The following is a 27,258-nucleotide window of genomic DNA, read 5'->3' as shown; positions in this document are numbered from 1 at the left end:
CACATGATTTCCATTAGGCTTGGGCAGTATACCATACACAGTGCATTCGGAAAGTATTCAGACCCCTTGACTTTTTTAACATTTTCTTACGTTCCTGCCTTATCCTAATAAGGATTTGTTTTTTATCTCATCAATCTACACACAAAACCCCATAATGACAAAGCGAAAACAGGTTTTAAGAAACTTTTGCAAATACATTAAAAATGTATTTATTTACATACATTTTCAGACTCTTTGCTAAGAGACCTGAAATTGAGCTCAGGTATATCCTGTTTCCAATGAACATCCTTGAGATGTTTCTACAACTTGATTGGAGTCCACCTGTGGTAAATTCAATTAATTTTACATGATTTAGAAAGGCACACACCTGTCTATATAAGGTCTCACAGTTGACAGTGTATGCCAGAGCAAAAACCAAGCCATGAGGTCGAAGGAATTGTCCGTAGAGCTCCGAGAAAGTATTGTGTCGAGGCACCGATCTAGGGAAGGGCACCAAAAAATGGCTGCAGCCTTGAAGGTCCCCAAGAACACAGTGGCCTCCATCATTCTTAAATGGAAGAAGTTTGGAACCACCAAGACACTTCCTAGAGCTGGCTGCCCGGCCGAACTGAGCAATCGGGGGAGAAGGGCCTTGGTCAGGGAGGTGACCAAGAACCAGATGGTCACTCTGACAGAGCTCCAGAGTTCCTCTGTGGAGATGGAAGAAGCTTCCAGAAGGACAACAATCTCTGCAGCACTCCACCAATCAGGCTTTTATGCTAGAGTGGCCAGACAGAAACCACTCCTCAGTAAAAGGCACATTACAGCCCACTTGGAGTTTGCCAAAAGGCACATTAAGGACTCAGACAATGAGAAATAAGATACTCTGGTCTGATGAAACAAAGATCAAACTGTTTGGCCTGAAAGCCAAGAGTCACGTCTGGAGGAAACTTGGCACCATCCCTACGATGAAGCCTGATGATGGTAGCATCAGACTGTGGGGATGTTTTTCAGTGGCAGGGACTGGGAGACTAGTCAGGATTGAGGGACCGATGAATGGAGTACAGAGAGATCCTTGATGAAAACCTGCTCCAGAGCGCTCAGGACCTCAGACTGGGGGCGAAGGTTCACCTTCCAACAGGACAATGACCATAAGGACACAGCCAAGATAACGCAGGAGTGGCTTGGGGACAAGACTCTGAATGTCCTTGAGTGGCCCAGCCAGAGCCCAGACTTGAACCTGATCTCTCTGGAGAAACCTGAAAATAGCTGTGCAGTGATGCTCCCCATCCAACCTGACTGAGCTTGAGAGGATTTGCAGAGAACCATTTGCATTTTTAGTGACGCCCTTCTGTGCTATGCAGGAAAAACTGTAAATGGCAGAACTGTATGGATACTGCCCAAGCCTAGTTTCCATGTGTGTGTGTGGTGTGAGACAGAGAGAAAGCAATAGGGTGAAAGACAGAAGGAAAGCGAGAGAAAGTGAAAGAGAATGCGAAAGAGAGCAAAGGTGAAAGAGAGAGAGAGAGAAAGAGAGAGAAAGAGAGAGAAAGAGAGAGAGAGAGAGAGAGAGAGAGAGAGAGAGAGAGAGAGAGAGAGGTCATAGTTGAAAGGCTGCCCATGCTGTTGGGCATGGAGAGTGAACAATGCTGTATCCCCTTGGGTATTGGGGATTAAGCTTTCTTCAGCTGATAAACTGTATGGCATGCTATCATTTGGATGTTGTTGCAACATTTGCAGGCATATGTGAATGGCAAGGACAAACCTTAAACCATCCAGAGAACAGTGTACAACAGCATATTGTACCCTACAGCACTCTGTTATTCTGGCACATAGGTAGACAAATGGGTTAGCTCCAGTAAAGCTGTTGGCTGTGTCGTTTAGGACCTTGGTCTGATGTATGTGTCAACTGGCTTGGATTGTGTTTCGTATACACACACACACACGCACACACACTTTGTTCAGGGATATATGAGAGCTGTTGTTTTATCACATAGAAAACCATGGTGAGGGTGTGTGTGTCCAGGGCAGAGGTCACTTATCGTCATTACATAAATCCACACACGCACACTGAAAGGCATTGTGACATAAATCCACTTGCAGATGTCAGTGGCTTTATTGCAGCCTTATTGATTCAGGAGTAGTTGGTTTGGGGTCAACAGTTCAATCTGTGTGTGTGTGTGTGTGTGTGTGTGTGTGTGTGTGTGTGTGTGTGTGTGTGTGTGTGTGTGTGTGTGTGTGTGTGTGTGTGTGTGTGTGTGTGGGTGTGTGGGTGCAAGCTTGTTTGTCTGTGTCTGGTGTGTGTATGAGTTTGTGTGAGTGTATGGGGCACCAGGTAGCCTAGTGGTTAAGAGCATTGGGCCAGTAACTGAAAGGTTGCTTGTCCGAATCCCTGAGCTGACTAGGTGAAAAATGTGTCAATGTGCCTTTAAGCAAGGCACTTACATTGACATTTTAGTAATTTAGCAGAGAGACTTACAGTAGTGCATTCATCTTAAGATAGCTAGGTGGGAAAACCACATATCACAGTCAGAGTAAGTACATTTTGTCCTTAATAAAGTAGCTATCAGCAAAGTAAGAGTTAGTGGGAAAACCTGTCAGTTGCCCTGAATAAGAGCGTCTGCTAAATGACTAAATGAGCATGAACGTGTGGGTTACCTGTGGTGGTAGGGCTGTTGGTAGCAGTAGGTAAGCTGGGTGTTTCTCCCAGTACCAGTCGTACTCTCTTGGCATGTGTCTTGCCCTGGTAGTGAGACTGGGCAACAATGGCCGACGTGAAGAACATATTACATAACGTACAGCACTTATTGCTGTCCACCTCTGTCTCTGCACTGTCCTGGAGGGAGGAGAGGAGAGGTGAAGGGGGTGACGGAGACGAGGAGAAAAGAGGAGAAAAAAGAGAGAAAAACATGTTAAAGTATACCACTTATTGCTGTCCACCTCTGTCTCTGCACTGTCCTGAAGGGAGGAGAGGAGAGAGGGATGGAAAGGAGTAGGGAGAGGAGAGAGGATGAGGTGAGGAATGGTGAGGGCAGGAGAGAGGAGGGAGAGGAGAGAGGATGAGGTGAGGAATGGTGAGGGCAGGAGAGAGCAGGGAGAGGAGATAGGGTGAGGTGAGGAATGGTGAGGGCAGGAGAGAGGAGGGAGAGGAGAGAGGATGAGGTGAGGAATGGTGAGGGCAGGAGAGAGCAGGGAGAGGAGAGAGGATGAGGTGAGGAATGGCGAGGGCAGGAGAGAGGAGGGAGAGGAGAGAGGATGAGGTGAGGAATGGTGAGGGCAGGAGAGAGCAGGGAGAGGAGAGAGGATGAGGTGAGGAATGGTGAGGGCAGGAGAGAGGTAAGAGAGGAGAGAGGAGAGAGGATGAGGTGAGGAATGGTGAGGGCAGGAGAGAGGAGGGAGTGGAGAGAGGATGAGGTGAGGAATGGTGAGGGCATGAGAGAGGAGGGAGAGGAGAGAGGATGAGGTGAGGAATGGTGAGGGCAGGAGGGAGAGGAGAGAGGATGAGGTGAGGAATGGTGAGGGCAGGAGAGAGGAGGGAGCGGAGAGAGGATGAGGTGAGGAATGGTGAGGGCAGGAGAGAGGAGGGAGAGGAGAGAGGATGAGGTGAGGAATGGTGAGGGCAGGAGAGAGGAGGGAGAGGAGAGAGGATGAGGTGAGGAATGATGAGGGCAGGAGAGAGCAGGGAGAGGAGAGAGGATGAGGTGAGGAATGGTGAGGGCAGGAGAGAGGAGGGAGAGGAGAGAGGATGAGGTGAGGAATGGTGAGGGCAGGAGAGAGGAGGGAGAGGAGAGAGGATGAGGTGAGGAATGGTGAGGGCAGGAGAGAGGAGGGAGAGGAGAGAGGATGAGGTGAGGAATGGTGAGGGCAGGAGAGAGGAGGGAGAGGAGAGAGGATGAGGTGAGGAATGATGAGGGCAGGAGAGAGCAGGGAGAGGAGAGAGGATGAGGTGAGGAATGGTGAGGGCAGGAGAGAGGAGGGAGAGGAGAGAGGATGAGGTGAGGAATGGTGAGGGCAGGAGAGAGGAGGGAGAGCAGAGAGGATGAGGTGAGGAATGGTGAGGGCAGGAGAGAGGAGGGAGAGGAGAGAGAATGAGGTGAGGAATGGTGAGGGCAGGAGAGAGCAGGGAGAGGAGAGAGGATGAGGTGAGGAATGGTGAGGGCAGGAGAGAGCAGGGAGAGGAGAGAGGATGAGGTGAGGAATGGTGAGGGCAGGAGAGAGGAGGGAGAGGAGAGAGAATGAGGTGAGGAATGGTGAGGGCAGGAGAGAGGAGGGAGAGGAGAGAGGATGAGGTGAGGAATGGTGAGGGCAGGAGAGAGGAGGGAGAGGAGAGAGGATGAGGTGAGGAATGGTGAGGGCAGGAGAGAGGAGGGAGAGGAGAGAGAATGAGGTGATGAATGGTGAGGGCAGGAGAGAGCAGGGAGAGGAGAGAGGATGAGGTGAGGAATGGTGAGGGCAGGAGAGAGCAGGGAGAGGAGAGAGGATGAGGTGAGGAATGGTGAGGGCAGGAGAGAGCAGGGAGAGGAGAGAGGATGAGGTGAGGAATGGTGAGGGCAGGAGAGAGGAGGGAGAGGAGAGAGGATGAGGTGAGGAATGGTGAGGGCAGGAGAGAGGAGGGAGAGGAGAGAGGATGAGGTGAGGAATGGCGAGGGCAGGAGAGAGGAGGGAGAGGAGAGAGGATGAGGTGAGGAATGGTGAGGGCAGGAGAGAGCAGGGAGAGGAGAGAGGATGAGGTGAGGAATGGTGAGGGCAGGAGAGAGGAAAGAGAGGAGAGAGAATGAGGTGAGGAATGGTGAGGGCAGGAGAGAGCAGGGAGAGGAGAGAGGATGAGGTGAGGAATGGTGAGGGCAGGAGAGAGGAGGGAGAGGAGAGAGGATGAGGTGAGGAATGATGAGGGCAGGAGAGAGGAGGGAGAGGAGAGAGGATGAGGTGAGGAATGGTGAGGGCAGGAGAGAGCAGGGAGAGGAGAGAGGATGAGGTGAGGAATGGTGAGGGCAGGAGAGAGGAGGGAGAGGAGAGAGGATGAGGTGAGGAATGGTGAGGGCAGGAGAGAGGAGGGAGAGCAGAGAGGATGAGGTGAGGAATGGTGAGGGCAGGAGAGAGGAGGGAGAGGAGAGAGAATGAGGTGAGGAATGGTGAGGGCAGGAGAGAGCAGGGAGAGGAGAGAGGATGAGGTGAGGAATGGTGAGGGCAGGAGAGAGCAGGGAGAGGAGAGAGGATGAGGTGAGGAATGGTGAGGTCATGAGAGGGGAGGGAGAGGAGAGAGGATGAGGTGAGGAATGGTGAGGGCAGGAGAGAGCAGGGAGAGGAGAGAGGATGAGGTGAGGAATGGTGAGGTCATGAGAGAGGAGGGAGAGGAGAGAGGATGAGGTGAGGAATGGTGAGGGCAGGAGAGAGCAGGGACAGGAGAGAGGATGAGGTGAGGAATGGTGAGGGCAGGAGAGAGGAGGGAGAGGAGAGAGGATGAGGTGAGGAATGGTGAGGGCAGGAGAGAGCAGGGAGAGGAGAGAGGATGAGGTGAGGAATGGTGAGGGCAGGAGAGAGGAGGGAGAGGAGAGAGGATGAGGTGAGGAATGGTGAGGGCAGGAGAGAGGAGGGAGAGCAGAGAGGATGAGGTGAGGAATGGTGAGGGCAGGAGAGAGGAGGGAGAGGAGAGAGAATGAGGTGAGGAATGGTGAGGGCAGGAGAGAGCAGGGAGAGGAGAGAGGATGAGGTGAGGAATGGTGAGGGCAGGAGAGAGCAGGGAGAGGAGAGAGGATGAGGTGAGGAATGGTGAGGTCATGAGAGGGGAGGGAGAGGAGAGAGGATGAGGTGAGGAATGGTGAGGGCAGGAGAGAGCAGGGAGAGGAGAGAGGATGAGGTGAGGAATGGTGAGGTCATGAGAGAGGAGGGAGAGGAGAGAGGATGAGGTGAGGAATGGTGAGGGCAGGAGAGAGCAGGGACAGGAGAGAGGATGAGGTGAGGAATGGTGAGGGCAGGAGAGAGGAGGGAGAGGAGAGAGGATGAGGTGAGGAATGGTGAGGGCAGGAGAGAGGAGGGAGAGGAGAGAGGATGAGGTGAGGAATGGCGAGGGCAGGAGAGAGGAGGGAGAGGAGAGAGGATGAGGTGAGGAATGGTGAGGGCAGGAGAGAGCAGGGAGAGGAGAGGATGAGGTGAGGAATGGTGAGGGCAGGAGAGAGGAAAAAGAGGAGAGAGGAGAGAGGATGAGGTGAGGAATGGTGAGGGCAGGAGAGAGGAGGGAGAGGAGAGAGGATGAGGTGAGGAATGGTGAGGGCAGGAGAGAGGAGGGAGAGGAGAGAGGGATGAAGGGGGTGATAGTGACGAGAGGAAAGGAGAGAAGAGGGGTGATGGAGAGTAGAGATGAATGGGGAGATAGAGAAGAGAGGCATGAAGAGAAGAATAGCACAAGGGAAGGAAGAGAGAGAGAGCAGAAGAAGGTGAAAACAAAAATAAATAAATACATTTGGCCCAAACAAGAAGACACCATGAAAGTCAAGACAGCTGCATCTCTGGCTGGCTCTCAGTGCTCTGATCTCCCCACACAGGACATATCAAATATGAATCTGTTCCAGTGAGACAAGGTCTCAGTTAACACCACTGTTTGATTATTAATGAGCTAGAGTTTGGACACAACTGAAGATGAAAACACACACCACTAGATGCCTCCCTGTCCATCTCTCGTTCTCTCTGCCTTTTCACACCTGATCTTCTCACCCTTTCATCGTCTTTTCATCACTCTATTGGCTCCTTCTGACCTTTTCTTTCTCTCCTTCCTATCTATAACCCCTTCATCTCTCTCCTTACTGTCTATCACCACTTTATCTCTCTCTCCTTCCTGTCTATCACCACTTTATCTCTCTCTCCTTCCTGTCTATCACCACTTTATCTCTCTCTCCTTCCTGTCTATCACCACTTTATCTCTCTCTCCTTCCTGTCTATCACCCCTTCATCTCTCTCTCCTTCCTGTCTATCACCACTTCATCTCTCTCCTTCCAGTCTATCACCCCTTTATCTCTCTCTCCTTCCTGTCTATCACCACTTCATCTCTCTCCTTCCTGTCTATCACCACTTCATCTCTCTCCTTCCTGTCCATCACCCCTTTATCTCTCTCTCCTTCCTGTCTATCACTACTTCATCTCTCTCCTTCCTGTCTATCACCACTTCATCTCTCTCTCCTTCCTGTCTATCACCACTTCATCTCTCCTTCCTGTCTATCACCCCTTTATCTCTCTCTCCTTCCTGTCTATCACCACTTCATCTCTCTCCTTCCTGTCTATCACCACTTCATCTCTCTCCTTCCTGTCTATCACCACTTCATCTCTCTCCTTCCTGTCTATCGCCCCTTTATCTCTTTCTCCTTCCTGTCTATCACCACTTCATCTCTCTCCTTCCTGTCTATCACCACTTCATCTCTCTCTCCTTCCTGTCTATCACCACTTCATCTCTCCTTCCTGTCTATCACCACTTCATCTCTCTCCTTCCTGTCTATCACCACTTTATCTCTCTCTCCTTCCTGTCTATCACCACTTCATCTCTCTCCTTCCTGTCTATCACCACTTCATCTCTCTCCTTCCTGTCCATCACCCCTTTATCTCTCTCTCCTTCCTATCTATCACCCCTTCATCTCTCTCCTTCCTGTCTATCACCCCTTTATCTCTCTCTCCTTCCTGTCTATCACAACTTCATCTCTCCCCTTCCTGTCTATAACCCCTTCATCTCTCTCTCCTTCCTGTCTATAACCCCTTTATCTCTCTCTCCTTCCTGTCTATAACCCCTTCATCTCTCTCTCCGTCCTGTCTATCACCCCTTTCTCTCTCTCTCCTTCCTGTCTATCACCCCTTTATCTCTCTCTCCTTCCTGTCTATCACCCCTTCATCTCTCTCTCCGTCCTGTCTATCACCCCATCATCTCTCTCTCATTCCTGTCTATCACCCCTTATCTCTCTCTCCTTCCTGTCTATCACCCCATCATCTCTCTCTCATTCCTGTCTATCACCACTTCATCTCTCTCCTTCCTGTCTATCACCCCTTCATCTCTCTCTCATTCCTGTCTATCACCACTTCATCTCTCTCCTTCCTGTCTATCACCCCTTCATCTCTCTCTCCTTCCTGTCTATCACCCCATCATCTCTCTCTCATTCCTGTCTATCACCCCTTCATCTCTCTCTCCTCTCCATTATCTACATCATCTCTCTCTCCTTCCTGTCTATCACCCCATCATCTCTCTCTCCTTCCTGTCTATCACCCCTTTATCTCTTTTTATTTATTTATTTCACCTTTATTTAACCAGGTAGGCTAGTTGAGAACAAGTTCTCATTTGCAACTGCGACCTGGCCAAGATAAAGCATAGCAGTGTGAGCAGACAACAAAGAGTTACACATGGAGTAAACAATTAACAAGTCAATAACACAGTAGAAAACAAAGGGGGAGTCTATATACAATGTGTGCAAAAGGCATGAGGAGGTAGGCAAATAATAAAAATTTTGCAGATTAACACTGGAGTGATGAATGATCAGATGGTCATGTACAGGTAGAGATATTGGTGTGCAAAAGAGCAGAAAAGTAAATAAATAAAAACAGTATGGGGATGAGGTAGGTGAAAAAGGGTGGGCTATTTACCAATAGACTATGTACAGCTGCAGCGATCGGTTAGCTGCTCAGATAGCTGATGTTTGAAGTTGGTGAGGGAGATAAAAGTCTCCAACTTCAGCGATTTTTGCAATTCGTTCCAGTCACAGGCAGCAGAGTACTGGAACGAAAGGCGGCCAAATGAGGTGTTGGCTTTAGGGATGATCAGTGAGATACACCTGCTGGAGCGCGTGCTACGGATGGGTGTTGCCATCGTGACCAGTGAGCTGAGATAAGGCGGAGCTTTACCTAGCATGGACTTGTAGATGACCTGGAGCCAGTGGGTCTGGCGACGAATATGTAGCGAGGGCCAGCCGACTAGAGCATACAAGTCGCAGTGGTGGGTGGTATAAGGTGCTTTAGTGACAAAACGGATGGCACTGTGATAAACTGCATCCAGTTTGCTGAGTAGAGTGTTGGAAGCCATTTTGTAGATGACATCGCCGAAGTCGAGGATCGGTAGGATCGGTGAGTGAAGGAGGCTTTGTTGCGGAATAGAAAGCCGACTCTTGATTTGATTTTCGATTGGAGATGTTTGATATGAGTCTGGAAGGAGAGTTTGCAGTCTAGCCAGACACCTAGGTACTTATAGACGTCCACATATTCTAGGTCGGAACCATCCAGGGTGGTGATGCTAGTCGGGCATGCGGGTGCAGGCAGCGACCGGTTGAAAAGCATGCATTTGGTTTTACTAGCGTTTAAGAGCAGTTGGAGGCCACGGAAGGAGTGTTGTATGGCATTGAAGCTTGTTTGGAGGTTAGATAGCACAGTGTCCAAAGACGGGCCGAAAGTATATAGAATGGTGTCGTCTGCATAGAGGTGGATCAGGGAATCGCCCGCAGCAAGAGCAACATCATTGATATACACAGAGAAAAGAGTCGGCCCGAGAATTGAACCCTGTGGCACCCCCATAGAGACTGCCAGAGGACCAGACAGCATGCCCTCCGATTTGACGCACTGAACTCTGTCTGAACTCTGTCTGCAAAGTAATTGGTGAACCAGGCAAGGCAGTCATCCGAAAAACCGAGGCTCCTGAGTCTGCCGATAAGAATATCTCTCTCTCCGTCCTGTCTATCTCCCCTTTATCTCTCTCTCCTTCCTGTCTATAACCCCTTCATCTCTCTCTCTGTCCTGTCTATCACCCCTTTCTCTCTCTCCTTCCTGTCTATCACCCCCTTATCTCTCTCTCCTTCCTGTCTATCACCCCTTTATCTCTCTCTCCGTCCTGTCTATCACCCCATCATCTCTCTGTGTGTGTGTGTGTCCTTCCTGTCTATCACCCCTTCATCTCTCTCTCCTTCCTGTCTATCACCCCATCATCTCTCTCTCATTCCTGTCTATCACCCCTTTATCTCTCTCTCCTTCCTGTCTATCACCCCTTCATCTCTCTCTCTGTCCTGTCTATCACCCCATCATCTCTCTCTCATTCCTGTCTATCACCACTTAATCTCTCTCCTTCCTGTCTATCACCCCATCATCTCTCTCTCATTCCTGTCTATCACCCCTTCATCTCTCCTCTCCATCATCTCCATCATCTCTCTATCCTTCCTGTCTATCACCCCTTCATCTCTCTCTCCTCTCCATCATCTCCATCATCTCTCTCTCCTTCCTGTCTATCACCCCATCATCTCTCTCTCCTTCCTGTCTATAACTCCTTCATCTCTCTCTCCTCTCCATCATCTCTCTATCCTTCCTGTCTATCACCCCATCATCTCTCTCTCCTTCCTGTCTATCACCCCTTCATCTCTCTCTCCTCTCCATCATCTCCATCATCTCTCTCTCCTTCCTGTCTATCACCCCATCATCTCTCTCTCCTTCCTGTCTATCACCCCATCATCTCTCTCTCCTTCCTGTCTATCACCCCTTCATCTCTCTCTCCTTCCTGTCTATCACCCCTTCATCTCTCTCTCCTCTCCATCATCTCCATCATCTCTCTCTCCTTCCTGTCTATCACCCCTTCATCTCTCTCTCCTTCCTGTCTATCACCCCTTCATCTCTCTCTCCTCTCCATCATCTCCATCATCTCTCTCTCCTTCCTGTCTATCACCCCATCATCTCTCTCTCCTTCCTGTCTATCACCCCATCATCTCTCTCTCCTTCCTGTCTATCACCCCATCATCTCTCTCTCCTTCCTGTCTATCACCCCTTCATCTCTCTCTCCTCTCCATCATCTCCATCATCTCTCTCTCCTTCCTGTCTATCACCCCATCATCTCTCTCTCCTTCCTGTATATCACCCCTTCATCTCTCTCTCCTCTCCATCATCTCCATCATCTCTCTCTCCTTCCTGTCTATCACCCCTTCATATCTCTCTCCTTCCTGTCTATCACCCCTTCATCCCTCCAAAAGAATAAAGACATTTCAAATGTCATATTATATTTTTCTCTCTCTCCTTCCTGTCTATGTATTTCCACACTTGCTCTATGTCTCATCTGTTCACACAGTTTCTCCCTTTCTGCTCTTTCATGCCTTCTCTCTCTCTCTCCTATTTTCATAGAACTTTTCACACCACTCTCTCTCTCTCTCTCTCTCTCACTCTCTCACTCTCTGCTCAGTCTGTTGGCGCAGTTCTCCTCCTCCCCTTTTTCTCTCACTCTCCTCTCTCTCGTTCAGTCTCTCTTTCCTTTCACACCACTCCCTCTCGCCCAAGTGTCAAATTGAGTCAGAGGAGAGAAACCTTAGAGGACGATGAAGTGCAATAGTAGAAATGTGTCTCCCGCGATGGTATGGTACTGTGTGTGTGTGTGTGTGTGTGTGTGTGTGTGTGTGTGTGTGTGTGTGTGTGTGTGTGTGTGTGTGTGTGTGTGTGTGTGTGTGTGTGTGTGTGTGTGTGTGTGTGTATGTGTGTGTGTGTGTATGTGTGTGTGTGTGTGTGTGTGTGTGTGTGTGTGTGTGTGTGAGTGTGTGTGTGTGTGTGTGTGTGTGTGTGTGTGTGTGTGTGTCTGCCACTGTGTCAGTGTGTGTTAACATCAAATACAGTAGAGGTTCTGAGAGTTTGGTACACCTCTACCTTCCAGCACTCTGTTTTCTCTCTCTCCTTTCTCAGTCCGTCTCTCTCTCTGATCTTCATGTTATTTTCTCTCACTTTTCTCTGTCTGTTTGTCTCATCTACTGGGTAAATGGTACTCTTTCCATCTCTGTCTGTCTGTCTCATCTACTGGGTAAATGGTACTCTTTCCATCTCTGTCTGTTTGTCTCATCTACTGGGTAAATGGTACTCTTTCCATCTCTGTCTGTTTGTCTCATCTACTGGGTAAATGGTACTCTTTCCATCTCTGTCTGTCTGTCTCATCTACTGGGTAAATGGGTACTCTTTCCATCTCTGTCTGTTTGTCTCATCTACTGGGTAAATGGTACTCTTTCCATCTCTGTCTGTCTGTCTCATCTACTGGGTAAACGGTACTCTTTCCATCTCTGTCTGTCTGTCTCATCTACTGGGTAAATGGTACTCTTTCCATCTCTGTCTGTCTGTCTCATCTACTGGGTAAATGGTACTCATTCCATCTCTGTCTGTCTGTCTCATCTACTGGGTAAATGGTACTCTTTCCATCTCTGTCTGTTTGTCTCATCTACTGGGTAAATGGTACTCTTTCCATCTCTGTCTGTTTGTCTCATCTACTGGGTAAATGGTACTCTTTCCATCTCTGTCTGTTTGTCTCATCTACTGGGTAAATGGTACTCTTTCCATCTCTGTCTGTTTGTCTCATCTACTGGGTAAATGGTACTCTTTCCATCTCTGTCTGTTTGTCTCATCTACTGGGTAAATGGTACTCTTTTCAATCTCTGTCTATGTCACTGTTTATCTCTGTTTTTTTATCTTCATATATTTTGTCTACAAGGTGAAGAGGTTTTCCCTCTCAGTCCATAACGCTCTCTGACACACACACTCTCTGTCCATCTCTTTCCTATCGGAGGTGAAGTGGGTTCTCTCCATCTCTCTTTCTCTATCCCTCTCTCCTAGAGGGGATGAAGTTGGTTCTGTTTCTCCAATATCAGTCTTAGTGAATATCGCCTCTTTGGGATGAAATATTTATCTGTATTAGTAGCTCTGACACCGATCCACCTAACCCCCCTCACCATCCCTTCATCCCTCTTCTCCTCCTCCCCCAGGTGGTCTCCTGTTGTGATCGTGTTAGAGTTAGCCACGCTCTGAACCAGACATATTCCTCCATCTCTGTCCCTTTCTCTCTCATTCTATCTCTCTGTTCTTTTCTCTCCCATTCTCCCTCTATCTATCTGTCCCTTTCTCTCCCATTCTCCCTCTATCTCTCTGTCCCTTTCTCTCCCATTATCTCTCTGTCCCTTTCTCTCTCAATCTCTTGGTCCCTTTCTCTCCCATTCTCCCTCTATCTCTCTTTCCCTTTCTCTCTCATTCTATCTCTCTGTTCTTTTCTCTCCCATTCTCCCTCTATCTGTCCCTTTCTCTCCCATTCTCCCTCTATCTCTCTGTCCCTTTCTCTCCCATTCTCCCTCTCTCTGTTATTTTCTCTGCCATTCTCCCTCTATCTATCTGTCCCTTTCTCTCTCATTCTATCTCTCTGTTTTTTTCTCTCCCATTCTCCCTCTATCTGTCCCTTTCTCTCTCATTCTATCTCACTGTTCTTTTCTCTCCCATTATCTGTCCCTTTCTCTCTCAATCTCTCTGTCCCTTTCTCTCCCATTCTCCCTCTATCTCTCTGTTCTTTTCTCTCCCATTCTCCCTCTATCTATCTGTCCCTTTCTCTCCCATTCTCCCTCTATCTCTAGGTCCCTTTCTCTCTCATTCTCCCTCTCTGTCCCTTTCTCTCTCATTCTCCCTCTATCTCTCTGTCCCTTTCTCTCCCATTCTCCCTCTATCTCTCTGTTCTTTTCTCTCCCATTCTCCCTCTATCTCTCAGTCCCTTTCTCTCCCATTCTCCCTCTATCTCTCTGTCCCTTTCTCTCCCATTCTCCCTCTATCTCTCTGTTCTTTTCTCTCCCATTCTCCCTCTATTCAATTTCAATTCAATTCAATTCAAGGGCTTTATTGGCATGGGAAACATGTGTTAACATTGCCAAAGCAAGTGAGGTAGACAACATACAAAGTGAATATATAAAGTGAAAAACAACAAAAATGAACAGTAAACATTACACATACAGAAGTTTCAAAACAGTAAAGACATTACAAATGTCATATTATATATATATACAGTGTTCTAACAATGTACAAATGGCTAAAGGACACAAGATAAAATAAATAAGCATAAATATGGGTTGTATTTACAATGGTGTTTGTTCTTCACTGGTTGCCCTTTTCTCGTGGCAACAGGTCACAAATCTTGCTGCTGTGATGGCACACTGTGGAATTTCACCCAGTAGATATGGGAGTTTTTCAAAATTGGATTTGTTTTCGAATTCTTTGTGGATCTGTGTAATCTGAGGGAAATATGTCTCTCTAATATGGTCATACATTGGGCAGGAGGTTAGGAAGTGCAGCTCAGTTTCCACTTCATTTTGTGGGCAGTGAGCACATAGCCTGTCTTCTCTTGAGAGCCATGTCTGCCTACGGCGGCCTTTCTCAATAGCAAGGCTATGCTCACTGAGTCTGTACATAGTCAAGGCTTTCCTTAATTTTGGGTCAGTCACAGTGGTCAGGTATTCTGCCGCTGTGTACTCTCTGTGTAGGGCCAAATAGCATTCTAGTTTGCTCTGTTTTTTTGTTAATTCTTTCCAATGTGTTAAGTAGTTATCTTTTTGTTTTCTCATGATTTGGTTGGGTCTAATTGTGCTGCTGTCCTGGGGCTCTGTAGTGTGTGTTTGTGTTTGTGAACAGAGCCCCAGGACCAGCTTGCTTAGGGGACTCTTCTCCAGGTTCATCTCTCTGTAGGTGATGGCTTTGTTATGGAAGGTTTGTGAATCGCTTCCTTTTAGGTGGTTGTAGAATTTAACAGCTCTTTTCTGGATTTTGATAATTAGTGGGTATCGGCCTAATTCTGCTCTGCATGCATTATTTGGTGTTCTACGTTGTACACGGAGGATATTTTTGCAGAATTCTGCGTGCAGAGTCTCAATTTGGTGTTTGTCCCATTTTGTGAAGTCTTGGTTGGTGAGCGGACCCCAGACCTCACAACCATAAAGGGCAATGGGCTCTATGACTGATTCAAGTATTTTTAGCCAAATCCTAATTGGTATGTTGAAATTTATGTTTCTTTTGATGGCATAGAATGCCCTTCTTGCCTTGTCTCTCAGATCGTTCACAGCTTTGTGGAAGTTACCTGTGGTGCTGATGTTTAGGCCAAGGTATGTATAGTTTTTTGTGTGCTCTAGGGCAACAGTGTCTAGATGGAATTTGTATTTGTGGTCCTGGTGACTGGACCTTTTTTGGAACACCATTATTTTGGTCTTACTGAGATTTACTGTCAGGGCCCAGGTCTGACAGAATCTGTGCATAAGATCTAGGTGCTGCTGTAGGCCCTCCTTGGTTGGTGACAGAAGCACCAGATCATCAGCAAACAGCAGACATTTGACTTCGGATTCTAGCAGGGGGAGGCCGGGTGCTGCAGACTTTTCTAGTGCCCTCGCCAATTAGTTGATATATATGTTGAAGAGGGTGGGGCTTAAGCTGCATCCCTGTCTAACCCCACGACCCTGTGTGAAGAAATGTGTGTGTTTTTTGCCAATTTTAACCGCACACTTGTTGTTTGTGTACATGGATTTTATAATGTCGTATGTTTTACCCCCAACACCGCTTTCCATCAGTTTGTATAGCAGACCCTCATGCCAGATTGAGTCGAAGGCTTTTTTGAAATCAACAAAGCATGAGAAGACTTTGCCTTTGTTTTGGTTTGTTTGATTGTCAATTAGGGTGTGCAGGGTGAATACGTGGTCTGTTGTACGGTAATTTGGTAAAAAGCCAATTTGACATTTGCTCAGTACATTGTTTTCATTGAGGAAATGTACGCGTCTGCTGTTAATAATAATGCAGAGGATTTTCCCGAGGTTACTGTTGACACATATTCCACGGTAGTTATTGGGGTCAAATTTGTCTCCACTTTTGTGGATTGGGGTGATCAGTCCTTGGTTCCAAATATTGGGGAAGATGCCAGAGCTAAGTATGATGTTAAAGAGTTTTAGTATAGCCAATTGGAATTTGTTGTCTGTATATTTGATCATTTCATTGAGGATACCATCAACACCACAGGCCTTTTTGGGTTGGAGGGTTTTTATTTTGTCCTGTAACTCTTTCAATGTAATTGGAGAATCCAGTGGGTTCTGGTAGTCTTTAATAGTTGATTCTAAAATCTGTGTTTGATCATGTATATGTTTTTGCTCTTTATTCTTTGTTATAGAGCCAAAAAGATTGGAGAAGTGGTTTACCCATACATCTCCATTTTGGATAGATAATTCTTCGTGTTGTTGTTTGTTTAGTGTTTTCCAATTTTCCCAGAAGTGGTTAGAGTCTGTGGATTCTTCAATTGCATTGATCTGATTTCTGACATGCTGTTCCTTAGTGTATTTCTGTATTGTTTTAGTGATTCACCATAGTGAAGGCGTAGACTCAGGTTTTCCGGGTCTCTATGTTTTTGGTTGGACAGGTTTCTCAATTTCTTTCTTAGATTTTTGCATTCTTCATCAAACCATTTGTCATTATTGTTAATTTTCTTTGGTTTTCTATTTGAGATTTTTAGATTTGATAGGGAAGCTGAGAGGTCAAATATACTGTTAAGATTTTCTACTGCCAAGTTTACACCTTCACTATTACAGTGGAACGTTTTACCCAGGAAATTGTCTAAGAGGGATTGAATTTGTTGTTGCCTAATTGTTTTTTGGTAGGTTTCCAAACTGCATTCCTTCCATCTATAGCATTTCTTAATGTTACTCAGTTCCTTTGGCTTTGATGCCTCATGATTGAGTATTGCTCTGTTTAAGTAGACTGTGATTTTGCTGTGGTCTGATAGGGGTGTCAGTGGGCTGACTGTGAACGCTCTGAGAGACTCTGGGTTGAGGTCAGTGATAAAGTAGTCTACAGTACTGAGTCCCCTCGAAGCCTACCCAGCGTGCGACAGAGCTGCAGGAGTTGTGACCCGTTTTTGTTGGTTATGTTGTCATAGTTGTGCCTAGGGGGGCATATGGGGGAGGGAATGCTGTCAGCTCCAGGCAGGTGTTTGTCCCCCTGTGTGCTGAGGGTGTCAGGTTCTTGTCCGGTTCTGGCATTTAGGTCACCACAGACTAGTACATGTCCCTGGGCCTGGAAGTGATTGATTTCCCCCTCCAGGATGGAGAAGCTGTCTTCATTTAAATATGGGGATTCTAGTGGGGGGATATAGGTAGCACACAGGAGGACATTTTTCTCTGTTAGGATAATTTCTTTTAGAATTTCTAGCCAAATGTAGAATGTTCCTGTTTTGATTAATTTAATGGAGTGAGTTAGGTCTGCTCTATACCAAATTAGCATACCCCCTGAGTCCCTTCCCTGTTTCACACCTGGTAGTTTGGTGGATGGGACTACCAGCTCTCTGTAACCTAGAGGGCAACCAGTGGGTCCATCTCCTCTATACCAGGTTTCTTGCAGGATGACAATGTCTGTATTACCGATTTCTTTGGTGAAGTCCGGGTTTCTGCTCTTTAGGCCAAAGGCAGATGACCTCAGGCCTTGGATATTCCAGGATAATATAGTGAAGGCTTTTTGTTCCATAGAGTGTCCAATGTTGTTGGTCGTGGTTTAGCCTCAGGCCAGTAAGTGTGAGCAGAGCCTGCTGAGCATCTGGTACATGCCATTGGCTTGGGCGAGTGTGAGAGTGGGGGTTGGGACTGTTTGCCCGCTCACTACCTGGGCGTATGTGTGGCTTCCATGTTGAGGCCCTCTTTGCAGGGGTGGGGTGCATGGGGTGGGCAGGAGTGGCATAGGTCTGATCTGAGGGGGCCTAAATGGAGTGTGGGCATGGTTGACGTGGGGGGGTGTTGATTGGTTGGGGTGGGGGTGTGGATGTGTCTGGGTGTACTGTGGTCTGGATGTAATTCCTCTTGGCGTGGGTCCTCTATGTGTAGGTCCAGGGGGAGGTCCTGCAGATATGGGAGGGTGTCTCGCTGGTCTGGGTGGGGTGTCTATTGATCTGTTGCTCCTGTGTGGAGTGTTGGGGATGCGTTTGAGAGCGATGTCCTTTAGAGTCCGGGCAAAGGTGGGCACTGCTGCCTTGTAGAGGTGGACCTGGTCATAGAGGCTGTTCAAGTCCAGGGTGGAGTGGTGGGCCAGGAAAACGTTTGGTTTTGAGGCACAGTCACGGGAAATACTTGCATTTACCCGCTGTATTGTGGCGGGGTGGAAGTCTTTTCGTGGTAGCAGGGTGGAGATAACCACTTGTGCGTTGGGGAAAGTAGAAGAAGCCTTTTCAATCACTCCCTTCAGTGCTGTGGCCACTCTTTCCTGCTGTGCTCTCAGGTCGTTTGTGCCTGTGTGTATTATTATGTGGCTGGGTGAGCCTAGTTTGGCCTCAGACAGAAGGTCTAGGGCACGCTGGGTGTTTGGACACCAGAGTTTAGACACACTGTGTTTGGGAAAAAGTATTTTTTCTTCTATATATTTCCCATTTGAGTCCATAAGTAGTACAATCTGTGTCTTGTGTTTGTCCTCAGTGGGTGTGGGGGGGTTGACAGAAGGGCTATCAGGGTGGCTGACAGGGGGGGTGCTCAGAGGGTGTGAGAGCCTCTGGGCTTGGGGTTCTTCATTTGTCTGTTGTGCTGTGGTGTCGACTCTATGGTCAGGGTCTGGTATGGACTGTTCTGCTGTGGTGTCGAGACTTTTGTTGGGTGCTGAGGTGGGCTGTTCTGCTGGCTTCTCTGTGGGGGGGGCCACCTCTCTAGTGGGTTGTTCTCTGTCACACGCCGTCCCCCTCAACTTCTCCTCCATCCCCCTCACCCTCTCCTCCATCCCCCTCAACCTCTCCTCCACCAGCAGTCTGATACTCTCCTCTAGTGCTCTGTTCTGCTCCTCTTTCTCCTGTTGTATTTGACTCACCACTGTCCAAAGTGCAGATATGTCTCTGTCCACCTCCAGCTCTCCGGGTCTGGTTAAGGGGCTGTTGTTGTGCTGGACTGTTGTCTGGGTCTGTGCTGACTGAAGTGTAATCACCTGCTGTTCCAGCTCCACCTGCCTTATCTCCAGCTGGGTGAATTTGTCCTTCATTTCAATGAGGGAGTGGTAATCTGTGCTGGGAGGTTGACCCTCCGCTGGGGGTTGCTCATCTGTGGGGTTACATAATGAAGAGGTCTGGTCTGATCCTCTCGGGGTGGGGGTATCTTTATCAAGGGAGAGTTTCTCCTGCTGAGCTAATTCTTTGATTAGGTGAAAGTCCAGCTGAAACTGTTTGTGGTTACGCTGTACCATCACTGTTCCGGACTTATAGATATTTATATTACTTAACTCAGAGTCCTCGTTGTCAAGTATTCTGAGTTTCCACCCCTCGTTAATCCCCCCTCTCGTAACAGAGGGGTAGTGTGCTAATATAGCACTGTGCCATGCCAGGGGATGGTTTGTGTGGAAGATAAGGTTGCTGATGTTCCCATTTTTGTAATAGTCAGCAAAAAGTGTCTCTTGATTTTCCATAAGGAGCTTCATTTTGTAATCTTTTCTTCCCTTATCATTCTTTACATGCGCAGGGTACTGTATTTTAATTACCTCTGAACAGCGGGAGGGAGCTTCTAAGGCCTCTCCATTTGGTTGGGGTAGACTGTGTGACTCTCCTGCCATTGTTGGGCTAATGAGCTTTGACACCTCTCACTTGACACGTCAGTGCTATTTGAAGCTGTATCAAGCTTGGCAGAATTATGTTAGAATTAGAGTTAGAAATCCTTATAAAGTAATGTTGTGTATTTTTCTTCTTGGCTTTTGGAAGAAAAAAAATATATAGTTTCAGACTAAGCATTACTCACTCAGTTCCAGGTTGGATGGTGTTTTCAGGTTTCTGTTGTTTTCCAGAGAATTTGCTGTATAGAGAAACAAATCTTGGTAGTTGTGAACCTTCCAGGTGATTCCGTAATTCCGTCCAAAATCAGGTTGTAGGTTTTAAGTTTTGATTTGAAGTAGGGGTTATGTTGTAGAGGGTAGAATCCAGTATGTGTTCCTGACAAAAAATCTAAGTTTATCTAACTCCTAATCTATCTTTTTTAAAGAAAATGCTGAAAAATGCAGGAGCTCATCTGATTGTGACTTCCTCTCTGCTCTCTCTCTCTCTCTGTCCCTTTCTCTCTCATTCTATCTCTCTGTTCTTTTCTCTCCCATTCTCCCTCTATCTCTCGGTCCCTTTCTCTCTCATTCTATCTCTCTGTTCTTTTCTCTCCCATTCTCCCTCTATCTCTCTGTCCCTTTCTCTCCCATTCTCCCTCTATCTCTCTGTTCTTTTCTCTCCCATTCTCCCTCTATCTCTCTGTCCCTTTCTCTCTCATTCTATCTCTCTGTTCTTTTCTCTCCCATTCTCCCTCTATCTCTCTGTTCTTTTCTCTCCCATTCTCCCTCTATCTCTCTGTTCTTTTCTCTCCCATTCTCCCTCTATTTATCTGTCCCTTTCTCTCTCATTCTCCCTCTCTGTCCCTTTCTCTCTCATTCTCCCTCTATCTATCTGTCCCTTTCTCTCCCATTCTCCCTCTATCTCTCTGTCCCTTTCTCTCTCATTCTCCCTCTCTGTCCCTTTCTCTCTCATTCTCCCTCTATCTATCTGTCCCTTTCTCTCCCATTCTCCCTCTATCTCTCTGTCCCTTTCTCTCTCATTCTATCTCTCTGTTCTTTTCTCTCCCATTCTCCCTCTATCTCTCTGTCCCTTTCTCTCTCATTCTCCCTCTATCTCTCGGTCCCTTTCTCTCCCATTCTCCCTCTATCTATCTGTCCCTTTCTCTCCCATTCTCCCTCTATCTATCTGTCCCTTTCTCTCTCATTCTCCCTCTATCTCTCTGTCCCTTTCTCTCTCATTCTCCCTCTATCTCTCTGTCCCTTTCTCTCTCATTCTCCCTCTATCTCTCTGTCCCTTTCTCTCCCATTCTCCCTCTATCTCTCTGTCCCTTTCTCTCTCATTCTCCCTCTATCTCTCTGTCCCTTTCTCTCTCATTCTCCCTCTATCTCTCTGTCCCTTTCTCTCCCATTCTCCCTCTATCTCTCTGTCCCTTTCTCTCTCATTCTCCCTCTATCTCTCTGTCCCTTTCTCTCTCATTCTCCCTCTATCTCTCTGTTCTTTTCTCTCCCATTCTCCCTCTATCTCTCTGTTCTTTTCTCTCCCATTCTCCCTCTATCTCTCTGTCCCTTTCTCTCTCATTCTCCCTCTATCTCTCGGTCCCTTTCTCTCCCATTCTCCCTCTATCTATCTGTCCCTTTCTCTCCCATTCTCCCTCTATCTATCTGTCCCTTTCTCTCTCATTCTCCCTCTATCTCTCTGTCCCTTTCTCTCTCATTCTCCCTCTATCTCTCTGTCCCTTTCTCTCTCATTCTCCCTCTATCTCTCTGTCCCTTTCTCTCCCATTCTCCCTCTATCTCTCTGTCCCTTTCTCTCTCATTCTCCCTCTATCTCTCTGTCCCTTTCTCTCTCATTCTCCCTCTATCTCTCTGTCCCTTTCTCTCCCATTCTCCCTCTATCTCTCTGTCCCTTTCTCTCTCATTCTCCCTCTATCTCTCTGTCCCTTTCTCTCTCATTCTCCCTCTATCTCTCTGTTCTTTTCTCTCCCATTCTCCCTCTATCTCTCGGTCCCTTTCTCTCTCATTCTCCATCTATTCAATTCAATTCAATTCAAGGGGCTTTATTGGCATGGGAAACATATGTTTACATTGCCAAAGCAAGTGAAATGGGTAAACAAAAGTGAACTAAACAATAAAAAAGGAACAGTAAATATTACACTCACACAAGTTCCAAAATAATAAAAACATTTCAAATGTAATATTTTGTGTACATACAGTGCTGTAGCGATATGCAAATCTCTCTCTTATTCTCCCTCTATCTTTCCGTCCCTTTCTCCCGACCCATACTGTCTCAGCCTCCAGTATTTATGCTGCAGTAGTTTATGTGTTGGGGGGCTAGGGTCAGTCTGTTATATCTGGAGTACTTCTCCTGTCTTATCCGGTGTCCTGTGTGAATTTAAGTATGCTCTCTCTAATTCTCTCTTTCTTTCTCTCTCTCGGAGAACCTGATCCCTAGCACCATGCCTCAGGACTACCTGGCATGATGACTCCTTGCTGTCCCCAGTCCACCTGGCCGTGCTGCTGCTCCAGTTTCAACTGTTCTGCCTGCGGCTATGGAATCCTGACCTGTTCACCGGATGTGCTACCTGTCCCAGACCTGCTGTTTTCAACTCTCTAGAGACAGCAGGGGCGGTAGAGATACTCTGAATGATTGGCTATGAAAAGCCAACTGACATTTACTCTTGAGACGCTGACCTGTTGCACCCACTACAACCATTGTGATTATTATTATTTGACCCTGCTGGACATCTATAAACATTAGAACTATTGCCTTGTTCTGTTATAATCTCCACCCGGCACAGCCAGAAGAGGACTGGCCACCCCACATAGCCTGGTTCCTCTTTAGGTTTCCTCCTAGGTTCTTGCTTTTCTAGGGAGTTTTTCCTAGCCACAGTGCTTCTACACCTGCATTGCTTGCTGTTTGGGGTTTTAGGCTGGGTTTCTGAACAGCACTTTGAGATATCAGCTGTCAGCTAACTCGCTGTCCTTTTCTCTCTCATTCTCCTTCTATCTCTCGGTCCCTTTCTCCCTCATTCTCCCTCCATCGCTCTGTCCCTTTCTCTCTCATTTTCCCTCTATCACTCTGTCCCTGTACTTGTCTTAATCTTCCTCCTTTCCTGTCTCTCTGTGATCGTTTCCTTTGGTCTTCCTTCCCTGTATGTGTCCTACAGAGTGACAACTACGGTACCTCTGAGTATTAGTTTGTGTGTTGGTATCCTTCAAATCCTTCACAAACAGTAGCAAAACAAAACAGACGTTCTTTATTTCTGGGTTTATCACGGGAGCTCTAGGCCTCATGAGGATGGTTCGGTTCAGTGTGTGTGTGTGTGTGTGTGTGTGTGTGTGTGTGTGTGTGTGTGTGTGTGTGTGTGTGTGTGTGTGTGTGTGTGTGTGTGTGTGTGTGTGTGTGTGTGTGTGTGTGTGTGTGTGTGTGTGTGTGTGTGTGTGTGTGTGTGTGTGTGTGGATGAGGATAGCTCTTTCAGCTCCTCTTCTCTCTTCCGCCAGGCTTTCCGCTATCCCTCCTCTCTTTATTCCTGCTTCCTCTCCTCTCTAAAAGTATCCCCTCCTCTCTTTATTCCTGCTTCCTCTCCTCTCTAAAAGTATCCCCTCCTCTCTTTATTCCTGCTTCCTCCCCTCTCTAAAAGTATCCCCTCCTCTCTAAAAGTATCCCCTCCTCTCTTTATTCCTGCTTCCTCTCCTCTCTAAAAGTATCCCCTCCTCTCTTTATTCCTGCTTCCTCTCCTCTCTAAAAGTATCCCCTCCTCTCTTTATTCCTGCTTCCTCTCCTCTCTAAAAGTATCCCCTCCTCTCTTTATTCCTGCTTCCTCTCCTCTCTAAAAGTATCCCCTCCTCTCTTTATTCCTGCTTCCTCTCCTCTCTAAAAGTATCCCCTCCTCTCTTTATTCCTGCTTCCTCTCCTCTCTTTATTCCTGCTTCCTCTCCTCTCAAAGTATCCCCTCCTCTTTTTATTCCTGCTTCCTCTCCTCTCTAAAAGTATCCCCTCCTCTTTTTATTCCTGCTTCCTCTCCTCTCTAAAAGTATCCCCTCCTCTTTTTATTCCTGCTTCCTCTCCTCTCTAAAGGTATCCCCTCCTCTCTTTATTCCTGCTTCCTCTCCTCTCTAAAAGTATCCCCTCCTCTCTTTATTCCTGCTTCCTCTCCTCTCTAAAAGTATCCCCTCCTCTCTTTATTCCTGCTTCCTCTCCTCTCTAAAAGTATCCCCTCCTCTCTTTATTCCTGCTTCCTCTCCTCTCTAAAAGTATCCCCTCCTCTCTTTTAGCTTCCCTCTCTCATTTGATCAATTCCCGCTCCTCCCAGCCTCCTGTGGCTTTGAGAAAACCCATACAGAGTTACTGTCAATGATATGTGACATTTTAGAAACAGAATAGTTCAGAGTGAGTGAAAATAATAAAATAAGTGCATTAAACCAAAGTTGGAAGACAACTGTGAATGTGTTTATCTATTTGTTATTTGTTAATGTACGACTGTAACAGCTAAAGGGGATTCCAATAGAGGAATACAAAATCTGATGTTAGAATTGAATGAGTTCAACCGGATAAACTACAACCACACACACACACATACACACCAAACACACACACACACACACACACACACACACACAGGCACAAACACACCAGAACACACATACACACACACACACACATACACACACACACATAACAAATACACACACACACACACACATAACAAATACACACCGCACACACAACACACACACACACATACACACACACATAACAAATACACACCACACACACACATACACACACACACACACACATAACAAATACACACGCACACACAGGCACAAACACACCACACACACACAGGCACAAACACACCACACACACACACACACATACACACACACACACACACTCATAACAAATACACACACACACTGGCATAACAAATACACTTCACCACACACACACACACACAGGCACAAACACACCAGAACACACATACACACACACACACACATACACACACACACACACAGGCACAAACACACCAGAACACACATACACACACACACACACATACACACACACACATAACAAATACACACACACACATAACAAATACACACCACACACACACATACACACACACACACACACACACACACACACACACACACACACACACACACACACACACACACACACATAACAAATACACACACACACACACACACAGGCACAAACACACCACACACACACAGGCACAAACACACCACACACACACACACACACATACACACATACACACAAACACACACACACATAACAAATACACACACACACACACAACACATACACACACACATACATACACACACACGCACAATACACACACACACACACATAACAAATACACACACACACAGGCACAAACACACCACACACACATACACACACAAACACAACACACACACACAGGCACAAACACACCTGATATACAATCTAAACTCTGCTGTGGAAGGCAGGAGTGTCATTCATTATTTGAAACAGATGAAATCCAGAAGGAGTGGTCTCAGATCCTTCCTGTCTAAGCAGAGAAATGTTGTACTTTGGAGAGAAGCGGAAAACCAAAATAAACACGAGAGAGAATGGAGAGCTGTCTCTCCCTGCTGTGGTCCATATGGGATTGAAGACTTGTTAGGAAAGGTTTTGACAATGAGGTGTGTGTGTGTGTGTGTGTGTGTGTGTGTGTGTGTGTGTGTGTGTGTGTGTGTGTGTGTGTGTGTGTGTGTGTGTGTGTGTGTGTGTGTGTGTGCGCGTGCGTGTGCGCGCGCGTGTATGTCATTTTTGTGACATCTGAATAACTGACAGCTCATTATTGTTGTTCCAGGAGGAATGTCTTGACTGACACTAGGACTGGTTTTACTGAAATCTCTCACTCCCCCTTTTCTCTCTCGTTCTCTCTATCACGTAGCCAACGTCACTCTTTGGTTCCTGTGCCTGTCCCTCACTCTATCAATCACTTTTCCTGTCTTTTTCTTGTTTCTCTCTCGCTCCCTGTCAGACAAACATCTGGTGAGACTCATTTACATGTGACCTATTTGTGGAGTGTGAGTGTGTGTGTATCTATGCACAGACAAACAGTGTGTGTGTGTGTGTGTGTGTGTGTGTGTGTGTGTGTGTGTGTGTGTGTGTGTGTAGCCTCACCCTATCCCCAACAATAGACTTCCAATTAAACATGTTTATTTCTCTCTTTCCTTCTCTCATCTCCCTCTTGCCTATCGTTTCTCCTCTACTCTCCCACATGAAGGAATACTAGTGTTATTATTATACTATGGCTTCTGTAGAGTTGTTGTTTTATTATCTTTCTCCTTGAGGAAACCTATTGGACAAATACTAAAAGAGGATACAAACCTGGTTCAGGGTAACGGTTTAGGTTTAAAAGGAAGGGTTGGGTAGAGGATATGAACCTGGTTCAGGGTAAGGGTTTAGGTTTAAAAGGAAGGGTTGGGTAGAGGATATGAACCTGGTTCAGGGTAAGGGTTTAGGTTTAAAAGGAAGGGTTGGGTAGAGGATATGAACCTGGTTCAGGGTAAGGGTTTAGGTTTAAAAGGAAGGGTTGGGTAGAGGATATGAACCTGGTTCAGGGTAAGGGTTTAGGTTTAAAAGGAAGGGTTGGGTAGAGGATATGAACCTGGTTCAGGGTAAGGGTTTAGGTTTAAAAGGAAGGGTTGGGTAGAGGATATGAACCTGGTTCAGGGTAAGGGTTTAGGTTTAAAAGGAAGGGTTGGGTAGAGGATATGAACCTGGTTCAGGGTAAGGGTTTAGGTTTAAAAGGAAGTGTTGGGTAGAGGATATGAACCTGGTTCAGGGTAACGGTTTAGGTTTAAAAGGAAGGGTTGGGTAGAGGATATGAACCTGGTTCAGGGTAACGGTTTAGGTTTAAAAGGAAGGGTTGGGTAGAGGATATGAACCTGGTTCAGGGTAAGGGTTTAGGTTTAAAAGGAAGGGTTGGGTAGAGGATATGAACCTGGTTCAGGGTAAGGGTTTAGGTTTAAAAGGAAGGGTTGGGTAGAGGATATGAACCTGGTTCAGGGTAAGGGTTTAGGTTTAAAAGGAAGGGTTGGGTAGAGGATATGAACCTGGTTCAGGGTAAGGGTTTAGGTTTAAAAGGAAGGGTTGGGTAGAGGATATGAACCTGGTTCAGGGTAACGGTTTAGGTTTAAAAGGAAGGGTTGGGTAGAGGATATGAACCTGGTTCAGGGTAACGGTTTAGGTTTAAAAGGAAGGGTTGGGTAGAGGATATGAACCTGGTTCAGGGTAACGGTTTAGGTTTAAAAGGAAGGGTTGGGTAGAGGATATGAACCTGGTTCAGGGTAACGGTTTAGGTTTAAAAGGAAGGGTTGGGTAGAGGATATGAACCTGGTTCAGGGTAACGGTTTAGGTTTAAAAGGAAGGGTTGGGTAGAGGATATGAACCTGGTTCAGGGTAACGGTTTAAAGGGAAGGGTTGGGTTGACGATATGAACCTGCTCAGGGTAACGGTTTAGGTTTAAAGGGAAGGGTTGGGTAAAGGATATGAACCTGGTTCAGGGTAACGGTTTAAAGGGAAGGGTTGGGTAGAGGATATGAACCTGCTTCAGGGTAACGGTTTAAAGGGAATGGTTGGGTAGAGGATATAAACCTGGTTCAGGGTAAAGGTTTAAAGGGAAGGGTTGGGTAGAGGATATTAACCTGGTTAAGGTTAAAGGTTTAGGTTTAAAGGGAAGGGTTGGGTAGAGGATAGGAACCTGGTTCAGGGTAACGGTTTAGGTTTAAAGGGAAGGGTTGAGTAAAGAATACGAACCTGCTCAGGGTAAAGGTTTAAAGGGAAGGGTTGGGTAAAGGATACAAAACTGGTTCAGGGTAAGGTTTAAAAGGAAGGGTTGGGTAGAGGATGTGAACCTGGTTCAGGGTAATGGTTTAGGTTTAAAGGGAAGGGTTGGGTTG

General features: G+C 46.8%; 1 protein-coding gene across 2 annotated transcripts in view; it reads right to left on the bottom strand.

Annotated features, from left to right (window-relative positions):
* Positions 1–27,258, bottom strand: part of LOC109880197 (zinc finger matrin-type protein 4) — a 139,266-nt gene that overhangs the window by 45,641 nt on the left and 66,367 nt on the right. For both annotated transcript variants that reach the window (XM_031805103.1, XM_031805102.1), the window contains exon 4: positions 2,638–2,815. In XM_031805103.1, the coding sequence (XP_031660963.1) occupies positions 2,638–2,815 (178 nt within the window). The remainder of the gene's footprint in view (positions 1–2,637; positions 2,816–27,258) is intronic.

The sequence above is a fragment of the Oncorhynchus kisutch genome, linkage group LG25, assembly GCF_002021735.2.
Source record: "Oncorhynchus kisutch isolate 150728-3 linkage group LG25, Okis_V2, whole genome shotgun sequence".
Classification (NCBI taxonomy): Eukaryota; Metazoa; Chordata; class Actinopteri; order Salmoniformes; family Salmonidae; genus Oncorhynchus; species Oncorhynchus kisutch.
The sequence above is the reverse complement of the archived record's forward strand: the minus strand, read 5'-3'. Positions and strand labels throughout refer to the sequence as shown.